The following is a 21,156-nucleotide window of genomic DNA, read 5'->3' as shown; positions in this document are numbered from 1 at the left end:
TAAAAATAATATTTTAATAATCAAATATATATTGAGTTTCAGATATCTTTAATTTTAAAAATATCAAATGGCTAACCAAGATTCTCTTAAATAATTTCAAATGATATGCACGTAATAAGAGGAGGAAAAAAAAATACAGATTTTTACTTTCAGAAAAATATAGGGACGTGGCTGTATGTATGTGGCTTCATGCTGTCCAAACAATTTGGAAATTTGGATTCTCAGCTTTACTTCCAAATTTAGCTTCAGCTCTCTCACTAACCAAACTGTCCCAAGTCTGAATATGGCGATTTCAAGTTCTTCATCAATCTCCATATCCAAATTAGACTTTCCAGTTTCATTTTCACAAAGCATAAACAAGAAAAACTCAATTAGTTCAATTCCTTTTTGTAGAAAATATATTACTAAAAACTTCTTTATTTCCAGTAAGACTCCAAAATCTTGTGGCTATATATCCAATTCACTTGTAAATGACTCTTCAATTGATGAAACGTCTAAAGAAAGCATAACCCAAGTCCCCATTGAAGTTAAAACCAGGTAAATTCTTTCTATTTCTGTAGTGTATTTATGTTGTTTATTCAAATATTCAATTGTGAAGGTAGTCTTGGAGCAACGGTCAAGTTGTCTCTGTGTGACTTATAGTTTACGGGCTCGAACTGTGAAATCAGCCACTGATGGCATAAGGGTAGGCTGCATATATCACACCTTCTTGGGGTGCGGCCCTTACCGGACCATGTGTGAATTTCTGATGGCTTGTGCACTGGACTGCCCTTTATTCAAATATTCAACTGTATTTTAGTAAAAATTCACCCTTTTTACTGTGTCTGAGAAAAGCTTGCAATCTGTACCTATAGACTCTAGTGTATTATTGGGATAATGTTTGCCTCTGAAAAAAAAACTGTAGCCTTTATTGCCCAATGACGGGTAAAAACTTGCTTGCATCGGGTTTACACCAAACCAGTAGAAGCATGGCATTTGCTTGCATATAGTTCACTTAATCATGATTAATTGATGTATGCTTTTACTTTATTAAATAACCTAACCATGGTAAGTTTACTCGGTTTGGTGTGAACACTCGCTTGAGGGTAGGGGCGGATCTAGCCTATTGAATGTGGGTTTCCGTGAACCCAGTAGCTTTTACATATACCATGTATAGGTATTAAAAAATCTACTAAATATCCATAAATATTTGATTGTGAACCCAGTTATTTATTGTATATTTGCTTAAGGTCGTTATAGGAACCCATAAACTTTAAATCCTGGATCCGCCTCTGCTTGAGGGTAAGTATTTATCCCAATTGATTAGCAAGATTGCTAGTTCTTAAGTGTGAGTTCGGAATGACACTTTCCCGGTGTTTTCAAATGAGCCCGTTTAGTGGAGAATATATAGCCGACCCCAGCTAGTTTGGGATTGAGACGTGGTTAATTGATTGATCTATATACAGTTAGATTGGGACTAATGGCAGATCGAAAATGTAGCTAATGCTTGAAAAACATAGGCTAACAGATACATATTGGATAAAAATTACTCATCCAAAGAAAGAAAAAGGTTCTATTGGAGGATAATTAAAGCATAAAACACATTAAAGGAAGTACAGTTTCATCCTAAAGCTATTTGTTTCTGTACAAAATTTACATTCTTGCTATGCTTGGAATGTATTTCAAGAACAAGCGGTGGGGATTTAATTGAAAGTTTCAGAATTATCATTTCTGGAAAGACTGAGAATGTAACTTAAAGATTTCTGAATGAGGTCATTTAGCCTATTGCTCGATTTTGCAATTTCCATATTCAACTGTTTATCTGTTTGTTTTGGTCCTGCAGTACATGGAACTGGAGGGGCTATTCCATTCGATACCAGTATAGTGGCAACAGTGGCCCTGCACTCGTTTTAGTCCATGGTTTTGGAGCAAACAGGTCAACATCAATCACATTTTGCTTATAGGTACTAATTTGCAAAACTACACCACGAACATAATTTTTCCTTTCCTCTTCATTTCATAATCCTTTTCTCTTTTGGCCTTTGAAGTTTTAGTCACATATTAGACAACAGAATTTGAACTTTAGCATGTAATTTATCTTTGATATATTGACGCTCTTTTTTATATTAAAGCCAAACTCTATTATGCTAAGTTTCTTTGAAGATACTTGAACGGAAGCTATAGAATAATACAAAGAACTTCGCGATCTTGTTTCCTAGACGAGTATAGAAGATGCCTAAAGTTGGAGGTCTTATTTTGCATCAATCAAGCTAATTTATGTACGTAAAACTTTCAATGTAGCATTTCTTTTATAGTTGCAAAACCAGATCACATGGTTAACGTGTAGCTTATTTTGCTGGCTGTTGGTTGATTTGGTTTCATTTGAATGCAAGTTCAACTATTGTCACCCTGCACAAAGATCATGCTTGGAGTTTTGTTACTGTTTCATTCTGTTTGATCTGGCGTTTAGAATGATCGTTTTTCCCACAGTGACCATTGGAGAAAAAATCTGCCTGTTCTTGCGCAGTCACATCGGGTGTTCTCTATTGACCTTATTGGTTATGGCTATTCAGACAAACCAAATCCTCGCGAGCTTGGTATAGACAACTTTTATACATTTGAAACATGGGGCTGTCAGCTAAACGATTTTTGTAAGGATGTTATCAGAGACAAAGCCTTCTTCATTTGCAATTCCATTGGAGGTGACCTCTTCTCTTTCTGTTTTGTTTATGAGCTTAAAGTTAATATACTTACTACTATTTAATGACTTTGTAGATAATATATAATTCTAGAAGACTGAACCTTTTATATCTAAATTGGTAAAAGATCCATTTCACAGTCTCGTGAAATATTCCAATTGATTCTCACTTTCTCTAGTTCTTTGCGCTTATGTGCTTCTTTCATATTTTTATGCTTTAATTTATGTGATGTTTGTAACCCATAAAAGAACTTTCTGGATACCTCTGCAGGACTTGTTGGTCTTCAGGCTGCAGTAATGGAACCACAACTCTGTAGAGGCATTCTTCTTTTAAATATCTCGCTCCGAATGCTGCATATAACAAAGCAGCCTTGGTTTGGAAGACCACTGATTAAAGCATTTCAGAATTTATTGAGGTGAACTTCTTTATTCATTACATCTCGAATCTTTTGCTATCTGCAACAGACTCATGTTCTAAGTGTTTTTGACTCAGAAATACTGCAGTTGGGAAATTCTTTTTCAAAAGTGTTGCTACGCCTGAATCAGTGAAGAATATTCTATGTCAGGTAGATAATTTAAAGCACCATTTTGTCTATAATGTTATATCTATCTGAAGAATTAAAAAGTAATTGCTAACAGAAATGTTCACTAAAGTATAAAACAATGATCTTGGGATATCTTTCAATGTTTAGCGTCCGTCAATTGTTATTCAAGATAGCATAATTTAGGAGGAGTGGACATACATGAACTATTAAAAAGAACAAAATCTGACATCTAAGGCCAAAAACTTCATAGGCTACTTGTAACTTAAATTTTGACTTGGAGTAATTGAGAATTTTCAAATTTAAGCAGCTTAAAAGATTACGTTTGTCGTAGTTTTAAGGTTGAAAATATTCAACTATTTGTGGTCGGTAAGTATTGTGTACATAGCAGTTCTTTAAAGGGTATTGAACTTAAGTGGAGCATTAGTTGGTTTAGAAGAAACTACTATGACAAAAAGGTCAGAGGGATGCCGCTTTAGCAAGTGAAACACAGCAAGAGATGACCAAAACATCGCATTTGAAAAATTTGTGGTATGCTGGTCACATATTTGGAGGATCTATAGTGTATTTTTACGGTTTGTTTTCGTTTATTTGTTGTGACTATAGCAGAAATCGATAAGATTGACCAAAACTTTCTTTGCAGTGTTACCATGACACATCCCAGGTGACAGATGAGTTGGTACAGGCCATCCTTCTTCCAGGGCTCGAGCCTGGTGCTGTCGATGTGTTTCTTGAGTTCATTTGCTATTCAGCGGGGCCTCTTCCTGAGGAACTACTGCCCCAAGTAAAGGTGATCCTAAATTTATTGCTATTATTTCTGTACTCTAATCGCTTATTTATTTATTTGGGAACTAAATCTTTTTGGAATTCAATGTTTTTCCCCAAATGTGAAACTTGCAGTGTCCTGTTCTGGTGGCGTGGGGTGACAAGGATCCTTGGGAGCCAATAGAACTAGGAAGAGCCTATGGCAAATTTGATACAGTTGAAGATTTCGTTGTCCTCCCTAATGTTGGCCATTGCCCTCAGGTCTTTCCTCCCTCTTTCAAATGCAGATGCAATTGTCAAATGCCTTTAATTCATTATCTGCAATGCAATCATACTCGCAACGCAAATTCAAGATTTAAGTTTAATGGGTTCAACCTTAAGGTTTTTATCACTTAACATAGTGCATTTAGAATTATGGGTTCGAAACTTAATGGGAGCCGTGGAGCAATGCTCAAGTTGTCTTCGTGTGACCTATAGGTCACGGGTTCGAGTCGTGGAATCGATCACTGGTACTTGCATCAGAGTAGCTAGGCTGCCTACATCACACTTTGGGGTGCGACTCTTCCCTGGATCTTGCATGAACGAGGGATGCTTTGTGCACTGGGCTGCCCAAAACTTAAAATTAAATTGTTGAAAGTTTAGTGGTTTTTCACACACATATATACGCAAAATTCTAGGTTAAGCTGAACCTATTAGACAAGGCTCCATCCGCATCTGCATACTCAAAGTACGTAGCTTATATATGAAGCTATAACGTTAAGAAAACACGCTTCTTCAAAATTTGCATGTCATCCAAAGAAGAAAAGCTTGATTCTTGTACAAAAGGGCAGTCCAGTGTACTAAGTTCCCGCTATGCACGAGGTCCAAGAAAAGGCTGGGACCACAAGGGTCTATCGTACGCAGCCTTACCCTGCATTGCTGCAAGAGGCTGTTTTCACGGCTCGAACCCGTGATCTCCTGTTCATATGACAACAACTTTACCAATTACGCCAAGGCTCCCCTTCAAAAGTTTGATTCTTATGTAAAATATATTAGAAGTCTGAGGATTGTGTCTCGTCATTGTGACATTTTATTGATTTTCTTGTAGGATGAGGCACCTCATCTTGTGAACCCACTGGTGGAATCATTTGTTGCTCGTCATGCCAACGTTGAGAACTGAGTCGCTGAGCGCGTACTCTTGACTCTTGCTGTTTACATCAAAATATACACTTTTGTTCTCAATCCAAGAACGGCGAAGGTTGCTAGTCGAGAAAGACTGAAAGAAGTATATGGGGAGAACAAGGAAAAAGTGAGACATAGTTTACTCTATTCATGTGAAAGGAAATAGGTACAATATTTTATACCATTACAAACCTGTTTCTGTTAATATATTTAGCCAAAAAAATGTACGAAAGCTTTGTCCAACGAAAAGTATTTAAAGAGCATATGCTATAACATGTCTCGACGTTTTTAAAATGAAAAAATTACTTGGTAATTTTCGTACAATCTTCTCTTAATTTGTTCTTTATATATGTGTGTTAGTCGCACCCTCTCTTAGAGAAATTAATTTCTAATTTTCTCTATATGATGTAGGTCTTTGAGGCTCAATATTTATTCGAATATGACGTTGTTGGTCTCGAAACCATTCTGTAGAACTTATTTTCTTTTTATTATGTATTTTCTATTCCATAGCTAACACAACCTGTAAATCGTAGTCCTCCTTCGTTTCAACCATTCATTTTAATTCTTTTTTTTTCATGGTTTACTTCTGCATGTTTTCCACGTTTTACTTCTCCTCAGATATTGAAGAAAAAAGTTTAAAGTGGATAACTAAAGAGTGCCAAATAAACACAATTTCTGCCTTTTCTCATCAATCATGGCGATATGTTAAAACAAAGAGTTAAAGTTTTGTTCACCATTAGTGTAAATTTGTTTTTATACCATCATGTAATATTGAATTGCTATATAGCTTACCAATATTATTTTAATTTTTTTTCTTGTTTAAAAAATTCAAACGCTGCTTTTCCCCATCTCCACTCTTTCCCTTCAACATTTGTCGTCCTACTGGGTTCACAATCTATTAGAGTATATGAATATGTTTGGTGGATTTCTCATGAATATATAGAATTGAACCAGAGCTACTGGGTTCTAAAGAACGCGTAACATATATTGTGCCTTTGTCACTGATTCAATGGTTGATTTACATAAGAGAAACAAATTTCCTATTAGCTTTTTAATTAGTTAAACATAATTAAAGTCTTGCTCTCTCTTCCTTCCCCATTAAACTACGTATATGATAAAATTAAAAAGCTACCTGTGATAACCCGCCATGTCATCATACCATATAGGCGCCATCTGGCATATATTAATGACATGTGGAAGCTTACATAAGAAGAAGGCTAGCATTTGTGAGAAGATTCTAGAGAGGTATGGACATTTCCTTCGAAAGAACCTAGATCCTTATGGATTTGCTAGAAAAGTCCTTGGAATTTTCCAGGCTTGTAGAGAATTCTAGAAAAAGCCCTTATCTTATAAATATCAAGGACTTGTGTAATAATTAATATTTACACACTAGCCCCTAGGAGACTAGTATATAAAGGGGGCCATTCATTTGTAATTCATCAAGCAAACAATTCAAGTTCTCTCTAATACAAAGCTTCATTTAACAATTCTCTTGTGTTCTTTCTTCCATTCTCTTAGCGATCTTGAGTGTACTAAGGCTAACTTGACATAGCAAGAACGTGAGCAAGTTGTGCAAGATCGTAAGCGAGTTGTCAAGTGTCGCAACTTAGTTAACAACTAAGGACGTGACGGTGTGGTATCAGAGCGAAGGTTTCAACTAAGGGAATGGCGAACGACGGAGAAATTAACATTGCCAACACCCAAGCCAACGTCATCCAGGATGCTGCTGGCAAGAGCGGTCGTAGCAAAAAGAGGAATGCCACCAACAAGAGCCAGGAGGTGCCACCTGAGGTTGTGTCAAACGAAGGGCTTACATCCCAAGAACCATCTGCCACTGAGGCGAGCAAGGATGAAGTGGAGGTCCTTCCAGAGGATGTCTCGCTCGGTAAAGAGTGAGTGATGAAGATGAACGCGGGGATGGATGCCGTGGAGATCTTTGGCCAATGCTTAGGGAAGGTGGAAGGCACCCTTAACGTTCTTGAGGGGCACACTCTTTAAGAGATTGAGAGTATCCGAAATGACTTGGAGGGACGTACACAGATTGAGATGGAACTAAGGCAAACTATCACTGCCTTAGAGTGCAGACTCATGGAGGCTTTGAGTACTATCGATGCTATGAAGGCAAAGATAGAGTCACTCAAGGAACATGTCAATGCCGGCGTGACCGAGGTAGCCAACAATGTTGTGGTGACGAGGGAGGCCATGATCAAGGCTCCCAAACCCCCGGTGTTCAAAGGTGTTCGTGATGCACAAGAAGTGGAAAACTTCCTTTGGCACTTGGAGAACTACTTCAGGCATGGCAAAGTGAGGGACGACGAGGCCAAGATCAACACTGCGGTATTGTACCTCTCAGAGACTGCCATGCTATGGTGGAGAAGGAAGATGGCCGACGTGGATAAAGGTCTATGTACCATTACCACATGGGATCAATTCAAAGCGGAGTTCAAGCGACAGTTTTTTCCAAACAATGTCTTGTACGAGGCAAGGCGCAAGCTTAGGGAATTGAAGCAAACAGGGAGCATACGTAACTATGTCAAGAAGTTCACTACCCTTATGCTTCAAATCCCCAACTTGACCAATGATGAATTGTTGTTCTACTTCATGGATGGGTTGCAAAATTGGGCTAAGAAGGAGTTGCAACGCCGACAAGTCACTAATATAGACCAAGCCAAAGTGGAGGCCGAATCATTGATGGATTTCAGGCATGACAAACACGACAAAGGCAATGGCAAGGAGTCAAAGGTTAACAATGTCAAAGGTGGGGGAGACCGTGGCAAAGTCAAGGAGATACAATAATAATACTCCAAGACTCAAGACTTCAAAAAGTCGAGTGGTCGTCAGGGCTACGCCGAGAAGAAGGCACAGGTCGAGAAGAAGGGATGTTATATATGTGGAGGTCCACATGGCTTCAGGAATTGTCCTGACCTCAAGAGCCTCAGTGCCATGGTATGTGAGCAGAAGGGGCAGCCACAAGGAAAGAGTCCGGGAACCGCACAATTGGGTATGATCGGATTATGTGGTGCTGTCACGAAGCAAGCTATCCAACCTACCGAGAATGGCAATCAGTACGTGGATCTCACTATCAACAACAAGTCCGCTTGTGCAATGGTGGATACTGGAGCAACTCATAATTTCGTGACTGAGGCTGCCGCAAAGAGACTAGAATTGAAGCTTGCTCCAACCAACTCTCGCGTAAAGACCGTGAATGCCGAGATACAGAATGCTCGTGGGGTAGCAATGGAGTTGGTGTCAAATTGGGAACTTGGAATGGTATGACAAACTTTACCGTAATCGCTATGGATATCTTTGACATCATACTAGGGCAAGAGTTCTTTAGACATTATCATACTTTAATCGACCCCTACCTTCAACGTCTCTTGGTTATGGAGCTAGAAGGAGCTTGCATGGTACCTACAATGACTATGCCACACGAACAGAGCCAAGCACAACTCTCAGCTATACAGGTTGTCAAGGGGATCAAGAAGGGGGAGCCGACGTTCGTGGCAACCATCACAAGTCTGGAGGAAAACAAGAGTTTTCAAGAGACACTGCCACCATTCATAGAGAAGTTGCCTGAGGAAAACAAAGATGTCATGCCCGAGGAGTTGCCTAAGCACCTACCTCCTAGGCGAGAGGTGGATCACAATATTGAGTTGGAGCCAGGGGCTAAGCCACCCGCATTTGCCCCATATCGTATGACACCTCCCGAGCTAGAGGAGCTCAGGAAACAATTGAAGGAGCTGCTAGATGCTGGTCACATTCGCCCATCAAAGGCACCTTTTGGCGCACCAGTATTGTTCCAGAAGAAGAAGGATGGATCGTTGCGTTTGTGCATAGACTATCGAGCACTTAATAAGGTCATCGTGAAGAATAAGTACCCGATCCCGCTCATTGTTGACTTGTTTGATAGACTTGGGCAAGCCAAGTACTTTATCAAGGTAGATCTTTGAAAGGGCTACTACTAGGTTCGCATTGCGTAAGGGGATGAGACAAAGACAACATGTGTGACGAGATATGGAGCCTTTGAGTGGTTGGTGATGCCCTTTGTCTTAACCAATGCACCGACCACATTTTGCACCCTTATGAACAAGATCTTCCATCCCTACCTTGATCAGTTCGTGGTAGTCTACCTAGACGACATAGTCATCTACAACAACAACTTGGAGGAGCACATGGAGCACTTAAGGAAGGTTTTCCAAGTCTTGCGTGAGAACGAGCTATACATCAAGAGGGAGAAATGTGAGTTCGCACAATCAAAGGTGAACTTCTTGGGCCATATCATTAGCAATGGAGAGCTACGCATGGACGAGGCTAAGGTATGTGCTATCCAGGAGTGGGAGGCACCTATAAAGGTAACTGAGTTGAGATCCTTCCTTGGCCTTGTTAACTACTATTGTCGGTTCATCAATGGATACTCAGCAAAGGCCGCACCATTGACTGAGTTGCTAAAGAAGAACAAGCCATGGGTTTGGACAGAGCATTGTCAAAAGGCATTTGAATGCCTTAAGGCAGTTGTAACAGAGGAGCCAGTCTTGGCATTACCTGATTTGCCAAGACTTTTGAGGTGCACACAGATGCCTGAGACTTTGCCATTGGGGGTGTCCCGATGCAGGATAAGCATCCCATAACATTTAAGAGCCGCAAGTTAAATGAGATGGAGCGGCGTTACACGGTACAAGAAAAGGAAATGACTGCCATTGTGCATTGCCTTCATACATAGAGACATTATCTGCTCGGGTCGAGGTTCATGGTCAAGACTGATAATGTGGCTACTAGCTACTTTCAGACACAGAAGAAACTCACACAAAAGCATGCTAGGTGACAGGATTTCTTAGTCAAGTTTGATTATGCGCTGGAGTATAAGCCGGGAAAAGGTAATGTTGTAGCTGATGCCTTGAGCCGGAAAGCCGATCTTGCTGCAATTACTTCAGCGAGATGGGACATTAGGGGGCTATAAAAGAAGGCATGCAACATGATTCAGTAGCCAAACAACTTATCGAGTTAGCCAACCAGGGCAAGACGAGATGTTTTTGGGTAAAAGACGGCATATTGCTTACCACGGGTCGGCGAGTCTACGTGCCTAAGTTTGGAGACATTAGACGGCGGATCATAAGGGAGAGTCATGATACAATGTGGGCTGGTCATCCAGGCCAACGTCGCACCAGGGCCTTGGTTGAGTCAGTCTACTATTGGTCACGGATGCGAGATGATATAGAATGTTATGTGTAGACTTGTCTTGTATGTCAGTAGGACAAGGTTGAGCAACAACAACCTAGAGGACTTTTGGAGCCACTACCAGTTGCAGAGCGTCCATGGGAGAGCGTGACTATGGACTTTATCACTTGCCTACCAAGGTCGGACGGTTATGGTACTATTATGGTGGCTGTGGATAGATTTTCCAAATATGTCACCTTCATGCCCGCCTCACTAGGTTGCACAGCCAAGGAAACCGCCAAGCTATTCTTTAAGAACATGGTGAAGTATTGGGGCTTACCAAGGCATATAATCAGTGATAGAGACCCCCGCTTTACTGAAAACTTTTGGAGAGAGTTGTTTGACATACTTGGTACGAAGCTGCACTTTTCTACTAGTTTCCACCCATAGACAGATGGACAAACGGAACGAGTCAATGCCTTACTAGAATGCTACTTGAGAAATTATGTAAGCGCGCATCAAAAAGATTGGGCAAGGCTCATAGACATCGCCCAATTCTCTTATAACTTGCAGCGGAGTGAGTCCACGGGACGAACACCATTTGAGCTAGCCACAAGCCAACAACCACAAACTCCACATTCCTTACCAGCCGCGTTCGAGGGAAAGAGTTTGGGGGCTTATCATATGGCCAAAAGATGGGAGGAGCAGCTCGACACTGCTAAGTCCTACTTGGATAAGGCAGCTAAGAAGATGAAGAAGTTTGCGGACCATAAGCGGCGTCCCACATACTATAGAGTTGGGGACATGGTCATGGTGAAGTTTAACCCAAGACAGTTCAAGGCACTACGGGGCATGCATCAGAATCTGATTCGCAAGTATGAGGGCCATTTAAGATCGTCGCCAAGGTAGGCAAGATCTCATACAAGCTTGACATGCCATCGTATCTTAAGATCTACCCTGTCTTCCATGCCAGCATGCTTAAGACATATCATGAAGATAAGGATGATCCGAGTAGGGGCCAATCAAGTCGGGTGCCAATGACTATCATCGCCTCACATGATCGGGAGATTGAGGCTATCATAGATTACCAGGCCAGGCGAAAACAAGGGCAAAAGGCCACCGTTATGTTCCTCGTCCATTGGAAAGGGCAATCATCGGAGGAGGCCACGTGGGAACGATATGAAGACTTGTGGCAATTCAAAGATAAGATCCGAGAGTTTATGCAGCAGCATTGCGCCGCGGTCGTCGCAATATTGGGTGGGAGAGAGTGTGATGACCCGCTGTGTCATCATGTCACATAGGTGCCATTTGGCATATATTAATTCCATGTGGAAGCTTACATAAGAAGAAGGCTAGCATTTGTGAGAAGATTCTAGAGAGGTGTGAACATTTCCTTAGGAAGAACCTAGATCCTTATGGATTTGCTAGAAAAGTTCTTGGAATCTTCCAAGCTTGTAGAGAATTCTAGAAAAAACCCTTATCTTATAAATATCAAGAACTTGTGTAATAATTAATATTTATACACTAGCCCCTAAGAGACTAGTATATAAAGGGGGACATTCATTTGTAATTCATCAAGCAAACAATTCAAGTTCTCTCTAATACAAAGCTTCCTTTAACAATTCTCTTGTGTTCTTTCTTCCATTCTCTTAGCGATCTTGAGTGTAGTAAGGCTAACTTGACATAGCAAGTTGTGCAAGATCGTAAGCGAGTTGTCAAGTGCCACACGTGTACTTAGTTAACAATTAAGGACGTGACATACCTCAGGAAAATGCTAAACCAAATGTTAATCAATTCATATATGCGGACTGTTTAAGTTGCATAACATTGTTCCTGTGTTCAAGCTATGTGTGTGGAAAGAAATGTTGGTGGTCTCAAATGGAAAAAAAAGATGGAGGCAAAAATTTACCCGTTTTATCCGTCTGTGTTTTATTATATATGCTTATTTTTGAAGAGGAGTCTTGGAGAAACGATCAAATTATTTTTTTGTGATCTATAGGTTACGGGTTCAAGCTGTGGAACTAGCCAGTGACCCTTGCATCAGGTGGGCTGCATGCGGCTAGAGGCGGAGCATCAGGGTAGGCTACATGTAGCCAATGGTGGAGCCATGATTTGAAGGTTATGGGTTCGGAGTTTTAATCATTAAAAGTTACTGGGTTCTAAATTAATAATTTACACATATTCAATGGATATTTTAAGACAAATACATGGATTTGACCAAAGCGACTGAGTTCGACCGAACCCGTACTCGATGGGCTAGATCCACCCCTGTAAGTAGCCAATTAGATGTAATAACATAAACATCATTGTTACTAGAATAACATGCCATAACACAATGATCAATATAATAGTTATACGTAGAAGGATTCAATCTAACACAATAAAACCATCATAACGATGTCCAAACCATAAAAACATTGTCTTGAGTAATTCTAAGACCACTGCGACTAAAATTCAAATTGAAATCTAAATCTAGAAGAACAGACACAAATACTAAGTTTCGTCGAATCTTTGGAACATATAGGACATCATGCAACATCAAATATCGGCCACCACGTATGTCCATTATGCAAGTGCCTATCCGTTTGACTTCAAGCTTTGCATTGTTTCCCACATATACATGTTTTGATCCAGGTGGAACTCGACGAAACTCTATAAACGCTTCTCTATCGCGACTCACATGGTCGGTGGCCCCTGAGTCTACAATCCACACAGGATAAGATTCAGTTAGTAAAACAGTGCTAGAAATATATATAGCACTAAGAGATGCGCTTTGAAATACTACCTTTTTCAGCTCAGTGCACTCACGAGCAAAATGCCCTAGGACTTGGCAATTGTAACACTTCATCTTGCTCTTGTCTTTCTTCTTGTAGAACTGTTTTTCTTTCTTGTAATTTGGCATGTTTCTCTTTTTGGAGGGTCTTTCTCCGGTCACCTTACCCTTTCCGTCATTTTTCCAGTTTCTCTTGCGCTTGAAGCTTGATTTCATTGTACCACTTGATTTTGCCACAAAGGCATTAGGTACAGCTTTAGCAGCACCAAGTCGCTCGTCTTCAAGCTCCATATGATGGGCAACATCAGCAAAAGTTTTGATGCTATCATTGTGGGTCAAATTAACCTTCAAATGTTCCCAATTATTGGGAAGAGACCGAATCACTGCCTGAACCTGTTGCTCATCAGAGAGAACATGGCCAGCACTTTTGAGTTGAGCAATCATATTTGACATCACCCTTAGATGTTTCTTAACACCATGATCATGATGTTTTTTGTACGTGTCAAACTTGATTGTCAGTTGTGGAAGGCGAGTCACAGTCGTACCCCCATATGCCTCTCTTAAATATGCCCACATGGCTTGAACAATAGGATATTGCTCACATTCATGGATGAGATCATTAGCAACTGAACTTACAATAATTCCACGTGCAGTGGAATCTTTCTTTTTCCAAACATTGTAAGTTTCCAGATCCCTCATGTGTTGGGCAGTGTTACCCTCCTCTGGGTGACTCGTAACATGGTTAATACTTTCAAGAGCATCTTGCTCTTCGAGTACATACCACATCTTACGACTCCAGATATCGTAGTTTTCACCATTCAATTTGTCACCCTTTTTCAAGTCGGCAATGATACTTTTTGATGCCATGTCTGTTATTAGAGATAATTTTACAAGTTTAACTCATCAATATATACTTCAGTTAATTTATGCATGTGATTACACACTCAAGTAAATTAATTATAATATTAATTCTACATTTGGTATAGAATCGAACGGTCAGTACGTTTTCATTAATCATCTATATCTAAATATTTTTAATTAATATTAAAATCACTTCTTAGTTTGTATTTTACTTCAAGTCGCAATCTATTACAAAAAAAATATAATAAACAATGTATGTAACTGGTGAGACAAATAATATAATATAAATTTTGTTAAGATAAAATACATAATAACAATTTACATGTTTGCTAGGATCCATATACCAATCGAACACTAACTCTTGCTCATATACGCTAAAAGGTGCACTAGGCCAAACATCATGATAAATCTCAGTTAAAATTTCACCCCAAGGCTCTCGAAGAGAGTCCGCTAAAATAGCTAATGCTTCCCAATGAGTAATTTCTACGTAATTAGCCAATTCAGCTCTTTTTATCTTAAAAAGGTGTACATGTTCAGGAACGGAAAGATCATAGCAAATTTTAAATTCCTTAAGCTCCCTAAATTTCATTTCTTTTTCCCTTCGTGCAGCCCTTCGAACCGTTAACTCATTTTGCCTCACCCTTGGGACATTCCTGATGACTTCAGGCTTAGAGTCTGAATCATTATAGAAATAAGTCCTGCGACGGTGTATCCTTCTACGTTGTCCCTTTCCTTGACTTCAAGAACTCCCACTTGGAGTAATTCGAACTTGTCCTTTTTCAGCCATATCTGAAATAGGACCAAGGAAATACTTAGAATGGCTACAACCATTCGTTGTGATAACATACATCATAATAACTCGTAGAAGTATATCAATTTAAGGGATTATGACCAAAAAAATATTGTACGATATTCTAAAATAACTTGTCAAGACAAAAGATAGAGAAAGAATTTGTTGCAATTATCAGAAAGACTTTCAAAATTATGTCATTTATAGTGACCACAATTATTTTTGGAATTGATTGATAGTTTTTGTGCAGTGATTCAATATTTCTTAGTACCACCGATTCATGTCTGATGTTCACAATATTTAAATAAAACTACATTGATCACTGGCCTCCATACTTGAGAAGCATTTTGCTCCATACGTGTCAAGTTTTGTTCTGTTAACATGACAATCAGAATATGTGTCTATATTTAAACTTTCTAAAGCAGAGTGGGGAAGATATGGAAATCATTTCCAATACATATAAGTAAATATGCAAATATGTAATGCTATCCAAGTGGCAAGTAAAATTTCACATGCCAAAGATAACATGGCTACTTTCACATGATGAGGCTTTATATTATATTATATGTAATAAACTTCAAATAATGCAGATAAAGTTGTCAAGCCATTGTGATCTCACATAAATTCAATTCAATTTTTGAAACCTTTGTTTAAGTTCCGTTGAAAACAACAATACGGTGAAAGAATACTTTTTAATCTCAAACTCTATCAATAACGGCAAAAATTCTACACACAAGATCCTTTAAAACAAACAGATTGTTCCTTTTATGGCACCAACCAGAGCCATCTCCCAATAAGAATAAAATTTGCAGCGGAGAAAGCAGAGTACGGATACAACCATGCTCTGATAACATTGTTAGATTAATAATCGCAGGGCGAGAACAACATTAGCGTACCTGCCAACGCAACACAAGAATTGTTGAACTCACCACCGAAACAATTGCTCCAAACCGAACTTTGAATCACTAGGAAACAAAGTTAATCTTTCACCAATTAGATGCCCTTACTTATGTGTATTTTTCGTTAGGAGAAGAAGAGATTCAGAGAAATTTTTTACTGTACGTAGTTCTATATTTTCTCCTTCACATAAGTAGACTGAGAAATAGCGGTTAAGGAAGATAACCCACCACTCACCCCTTTTTGCACGTTCAGTTTAGTAGGTGTTTGTGGTCTAGTGGTAACTTCCCTTAACCTCTCTCTTTTATCTCTCCTAATCGGGCCGGGTCAGCCCACATGAGGTGACCTATGACCCATAATCCAACATCTCCACTTCGTTCATAGTGGGCTAGACCGATGTCTTTGACACACTTTTCATACCGGCAAATAATTGGTGCGACCTGCGAGCACAAAGAGCTGTAAAATTCCAAAACCAATTAAAGGTTGTACTAAAGCTCTATGTAGAAATCCAATCACATATGGAAAAGATTTACTACTGGCATGAGGATATTATTACTCGCAATACCCCATACGTCATTCGCTATTGCAGTAGCTACTTATTCGATCCCCCATCCTCAAAAGAGGCAAATTCGAGTTCTCATATAACATTGTATCCACAATAACACCCAATATCCTCATGGTAAGTATAATGGTCGACCTATGAATACAAGTTAAATTACTAAATTTTAGTCGTCTTCCCTTTCTACTCGAATCTTTCCATTCCAAATCAACTGCTTTCCTAGACATGCACTGCATTGCCGAATCAATCATGGCTTTTAGTGGCATGCTAAAGTAGCAACACTAATTGGTACTTGAAGAGACAGTAAGAGGTCAAAGGGTATTTCAATAAAAGTTACTCTAACTTCTTTGGGATCTCACACAATGAAGAAGCAGGGATTCATTCTTCCATTATCCCATGGTCGATAACACACGTGGTATGAAACACATGTCACAATGTTCTCACCTTATATTGGCACGTGTGTCTTATTATTTTAATCATCCAACACCATACAGATCTTGGTCTAGACACCTTCAAGTGTCTAACCCGAGTTTCTCACTTCAATAATCCTCAAACCATCTTCTTAAAGAAACTCGTATCTGGCTTACAAAACAAGTCATAATCGAATAGTGAAATTCGTAAGCTATCAAAAACGACCTATACAAGTAAATATAACCCCGCATTATCCAAGGTTCTATAAGGTCTCATCTCTTCAAGATTCTTAACGCAAGAGGCGATTGCTCGTGTGAGAGAACCAATCTCGCGACTTGTTCAACACACTTTATCAACAAAATATTCATCACATGCATACAAGATATAGCAAAATTCAAGAGTCAAATATTGATGAGCATATTATAATACTAAAGTTATTTTACAATACATAAATATGTTCATATCCTTCGCAAACCTAGAGCCATAACATGTTTCTCAAACAGGTCTCTGGATATCGCCTTTGTAAAAGGATCAGCTATCATGCTTCGTGTAGGAATGTACTGTAAATTTTATCTCTCCACTTGCTTCCATGTTTCTTACAAAGTTATACTTGATGTCAATATGTTTGGTCTTGCTGTGATACTTAAGATCTTTTGTATATGCAATAGCTGCTTGACTATCACAATATAGAGTCATGGGTCCCTGAGAATTCTTTGTAATATTCAAATGCTCAAAGAATCTCTTCAACCAAACAGCTTCTTGTACTGCAGACGCACAAGCCACGAACTCAGCTTCCATTGTTGAAAGGGCTGTGCAGGTTTGTTTCTTACTTTTCCATGATATAGCACCACCATTAAGTAAGAAGGCATAACCGGATGTTGATTTTCTATCATTCCGGTCACCAGCCCAATAAGCATCTGTATATCCTCTCAGGTATAAATCATTTCCACTATAACACAGTGAATAATCTGCAGTTCCCTTCAGGTATAAGAAAATTCTCTTTATAGCTTTCCAATGATCTCTTATAGGATTGGATTGATACCTGCTAACCAGACCTACGGCATAACAAATTTCTGGGCGAGTACACATCATAGCGTATATCAAGCTCTCGACAATACTTGAATATGGAACTCGAGACATGTCTTCCTTTTCATTTTTAGTCTTGGGACACATTTCAAGGCTTAAAGTTTCACCTCTCGCTATAAGAGTATCCATGGATTTGCAACTATTCATGCGAAAATGCTCCAATATTTTCTTTATATAATTTTCTTGAGATAAACTCAATAACTTTTTGGAATGGTCTCTTTGGATCTTAACTCCAAGGATATAGTCTGCCTTGCCCATATCTTTCATGTCAAATGACTTTGAAAGCCATGACTTGATAGTTTTCAAATACTCCAAATTGTTTCTGGCCAATAAAATATCGTCCACATAAAGAGAAAGAATAAAAAACATCCCATTGGACTTCTTCACATAAATGCAATGGTCTTTATCGATCATGATGAAATCATATGAGATCACCTCCTTGTGAAATCTCAAATACCATTGCCTTGAAGATTGCTTCAGGCCATAAATAGATCTTTTCAATTTACAGACCTTATTTTCTTGGCCTTTAACGATGAAGCCTACAGGTTGTTCCATGTAGATCTCTTCGTTTAGTTCTCCATTGAGAAAAGTTGTCTTCACGTCCATTTGATGTAATTCCAAATTCAAACGTGCAACAATAGCTAAAAGTAAGCGAATTGAGGTAAACTTCACAATTGATGAAAATGTTTCCTCATAATCTATTCCAAATTCTTGAGTAAAGTCTTTTGCCACCAATTGTGCCTTGTATCTTTCTATTAACCCATCCGCTTTGTGTTTAACTTTGAGAACACATTTGTTTCCAATGGCTCTATGCCCAAGCGGAAGATCAACTAGATCCCAAACTTTGTTGGTTTTCATGGACTCTAATTCTTCTTTCATTGCTTTCATCCACCTATCTTTTCCAGGGCTCGATAAAGCCTTAGTCACAGACTTTGGCTCATCCATTTCTGTGGGAGATACCAAGAACATATAATATTCAATTTCATAAGTATGTTTGGGTATATTTTTTCTGGCACTCTTTCGTAGTTGAAATTCAGGTTCATCAGAAGGATTTCGGGATTGAGAGTTCCCACTCCCACTCCCACTCGGATCAAGAATAAGATCTTGATCAATTTGATTATCAACTGTGTCAGAAGACATTTGCTGACTATCTGAGTTCAGCATTTCATAAAGAGGCTCTACATTCTTTACCTCGCCCTTCTTTGGAAAATCATTTTCCAAAAAAGTGACATCTCGCGATTCAATCTCAGTAATACTTCCATCCTCTAATTCACCAATGAACACATACCCTTTGGAGTATTCTGAATATCTTATAAAGATACATTTCTTGCATTTTGGACCTAATTTACCAAACTTGCTAATCTTTTACGTATGCAGCACAACACCAAGGTCGTAAATCCTTTAAGTTTGGTTTATGACCAGTCCATAGCTCATAAGGAGTGGAAGGAACTGATTTAGAAGGCACTTTGTTCAATATGTAAGTTACAGTCAATAACGCATCTCCCCAAAAGGAGATAGGTAAATTTGCCTGCGCCATCATGGACCTTATCATGTCCAGTAGTGTCCTATTCATTCTTTCTGCTACACCATTTTGTTGAAGTTTGTATGGAATAGTTAACTGTCTGGTGATTCCCTTTTCATTGCACAATCCTTCAAATTCTTTTGAAAGATATTCACGCCGTCTATCGGTTCTTAAGGTCTTAATCCTTTTGTCTAATTGATTCTCAACTTCATTCACATATTTCGTAAAGCATTCAAGTGCTTTAGATTTATGAGAGATCAAATAGACATAACCAAAGCATGTGAAATCATCAATGAACGTAATGAAATATAAAGCACCAGACCAAGCCCTCACATTCATTGGACCATAGATATCAGAATGGATTAATTGCAATGGAAAATCAGCTCTCTTAGCCTTTCCAAATGGTTTACGTGTAATCTTTTCAGCAAGACAATTTTCATAAGTTGGCATTTCAATTTTAGAGAAAGGACCTAGATGTCCTTCCTTAGCCAATCTATTCATTCGATCCTGCCCTATGTGACCTAATCTTGCATGCCATGTAATAACATCAACATCATTGTTACTAGAATAACATTCCATAACACAACGATCAACATAATAGTTATACGTAGAATGATTACAATCTAACACAATAAAACCATCATAACGATGTCCAAACCATAAAAAACATTGTCTTAAGTAATTCTAAGACCACTGCGACTAATGTTCAAATTGAAATCTAAATCTAGAAGAACAGACACAGATACTAAGTTTCGTCGAATCTCTGGAACATATAGGACGTCATGCAATATCAAATATCGGCCACCACGTATGTCCATTATGCAAGTGCCTATCCGTTTGACTTCAAGCTTTGCATTGTTTCCCACATATACATGCTTTGATCCAGGTGGAACTCGACGAAACTCTATAAACGCTTCTCTATCGCGACTCACATGGTCGGTGGCCCCTGAGTCTACAATCCACACAGGATAAGATTCAGTTAGTAAAACAGTGCTAGAAATATATATAGCACTAAGAGATGCGCTTTGAAATACTACCTTTTTCAGCTCAGTGCACTCACGAGCAAAATGCCCTAGGACTTGGCAATTGTAACACTTCATCTTGCTCTTGTCTTTCTTCTTGTAGAACTGTTTTTCTATCTTGGAATTTGGCATGTTTCTCTTCTTGGAGGGTCTTTCTCCGGTCACCTTACCCTTTCCGTCATTTTTCCAGTTTCTCTTGCGCTTGAAGCTTGATTTCATTGTACCACTTGATTTTGCCACAAAGGCATTAGGTACAGCTTTAGCAGCACCAAGTCGCTCGTCTTCAAGCTCCATATGACGGGCAACATCAGCAAAAGTTTTGATGCTATCATTGTGGGTCAAATTAACCTTCAAATGTTCCCAATTATTGGGAAGAGACCGAATCACTGCCTGAACCTGTTGCTCATCAGAGAGAACATGGCCAGCACTTTTGAGTTGAGCAATCATATTTGACATCACCCTTAGATGTTTCTTAACACCATGATCATGATGTTTTTTGTACGTGTCAAACTTGATTGTCAGTTGTGGAAGGCGAGTCACAGTCGTACCCCCATATGCCTCTCTTAAATATGCCCACATGGCTTGAACAATAGGATATTGCTCACATTCATGGATGAGATCATTAGCAACTGAACTTACAATAATTCCATGTGCAGTGGAATCTTTCTTTTTCCAAACATTGTAAGTTTCCAGATCCCTCATGTGTTGGGCAGTGTTACCCTCCTCTGGGTGACTCGTAACATGGTTAATACTTTCAAGAGCATCTTGCTCTTCGAGTACATACCACATCTTACGACTCCAGATATCGTAGTTTTCACCATTCAATTTGTCACCCTTTTTCAAGTCGGCAATGATACTTTTTGATGCCATGTCTGTTATTAGAGATAATTTTACAAGTTTAACTCATCAATATATACTTCAGTTAATTTATGCATG

At 39.0% G+C, this 21,156-nt stretch overlaps 3 protein-coding genes across 4 annotated transcripts; all 3 read left to right on the top strand.

Annotated features, from left to right (window-relative positions):
* Positions 1 to 203: 203 nt before the first annotated feature.
* On the top strand, positions 204 to 5,469 carry LOC104218555 (uncharacterized). 2 transcript variants are annotated; one of them, XM_009769082.2, is made up of 8 exons: positions 204 to 537; positions 1,823 to 1,915; positions 2,470 to 2,681; positions 2,949 to 3,093; positions 3,171 to 3,243; positions 3,863 to 4,009; positions 4,120 to 4,245; positions 5,072 to 5,469. In XM_009769082.2, the coding sequence occupies exons 1-8, from the start codon at positions 284 to 286 to the stop codon at positions 5,141 to 5,143; spliced, it is 1,122 nt and encodes a 373-aa protein (XP_009767384.1). In that variant the 5' UTR covers positions 204 to 283; the 3' UTR covers positions 5,144 to 5,469. The 2 variants fall into 2 exon arrangements, with proteins under 2 accessions (XP_009767384.1, XP_009767391.1); XM_009769089.2 differs by having other exon boundaries at positions 447 to 537; positions 1,823 to 1,943.
* A 1,722-nt stretch (positions 5,470 to 7,191) lies between these two features.
* LOC138878975 (uncharacterized) lies at positions 7,192 to 7,941 on the top strand. Its single transcript, XM_070158545.1, has one exon. The coding sequence runs from the start codon at positions 7,192 to 7,194 to the stop codon at positions 7,939 to 7,941; it is 750 nt and encodes a 249-aa protein (XP_070014646.1).
* Positions 7,942 to 9,317: 1,376 nt separating this feature from the next.
* Positions 9,318 to 9,773, top strand: LOC104218569 (uncharacterized mitochondrial protein AtMg00860-like). The gene has a single exon (XM_009769096.2). It carries the CDS (start codon positions 9,318 to 9,320, stop codon positions 9,771 to 9,773), a length of 456 nt encoding a protein of 151 aa, XP_009767398.2.
* The last annotated feature ends 11,383 nt before the right edge of the window (positions 9,774 to 21,156 follow it).

Source organism: Nicotiana sylvestris, chromosome 10 (genome assembly GCF_000393655.2).
Source record: "Nicotiana sylvestris chromosome 10, ASM39365v2, whole genome shotgun sequence".
Taxonomy (NCBI): domain Eukaryota; kingdom Viridiplantae; phylum Streptophyta; class Magnoliopsida; order Solanales; family Solanaceae; genus Nicotiana; species Nicotiana sylvestris.
This window is presented reverse-complemented; position numbering and strand designations above follow the sequence as displayed.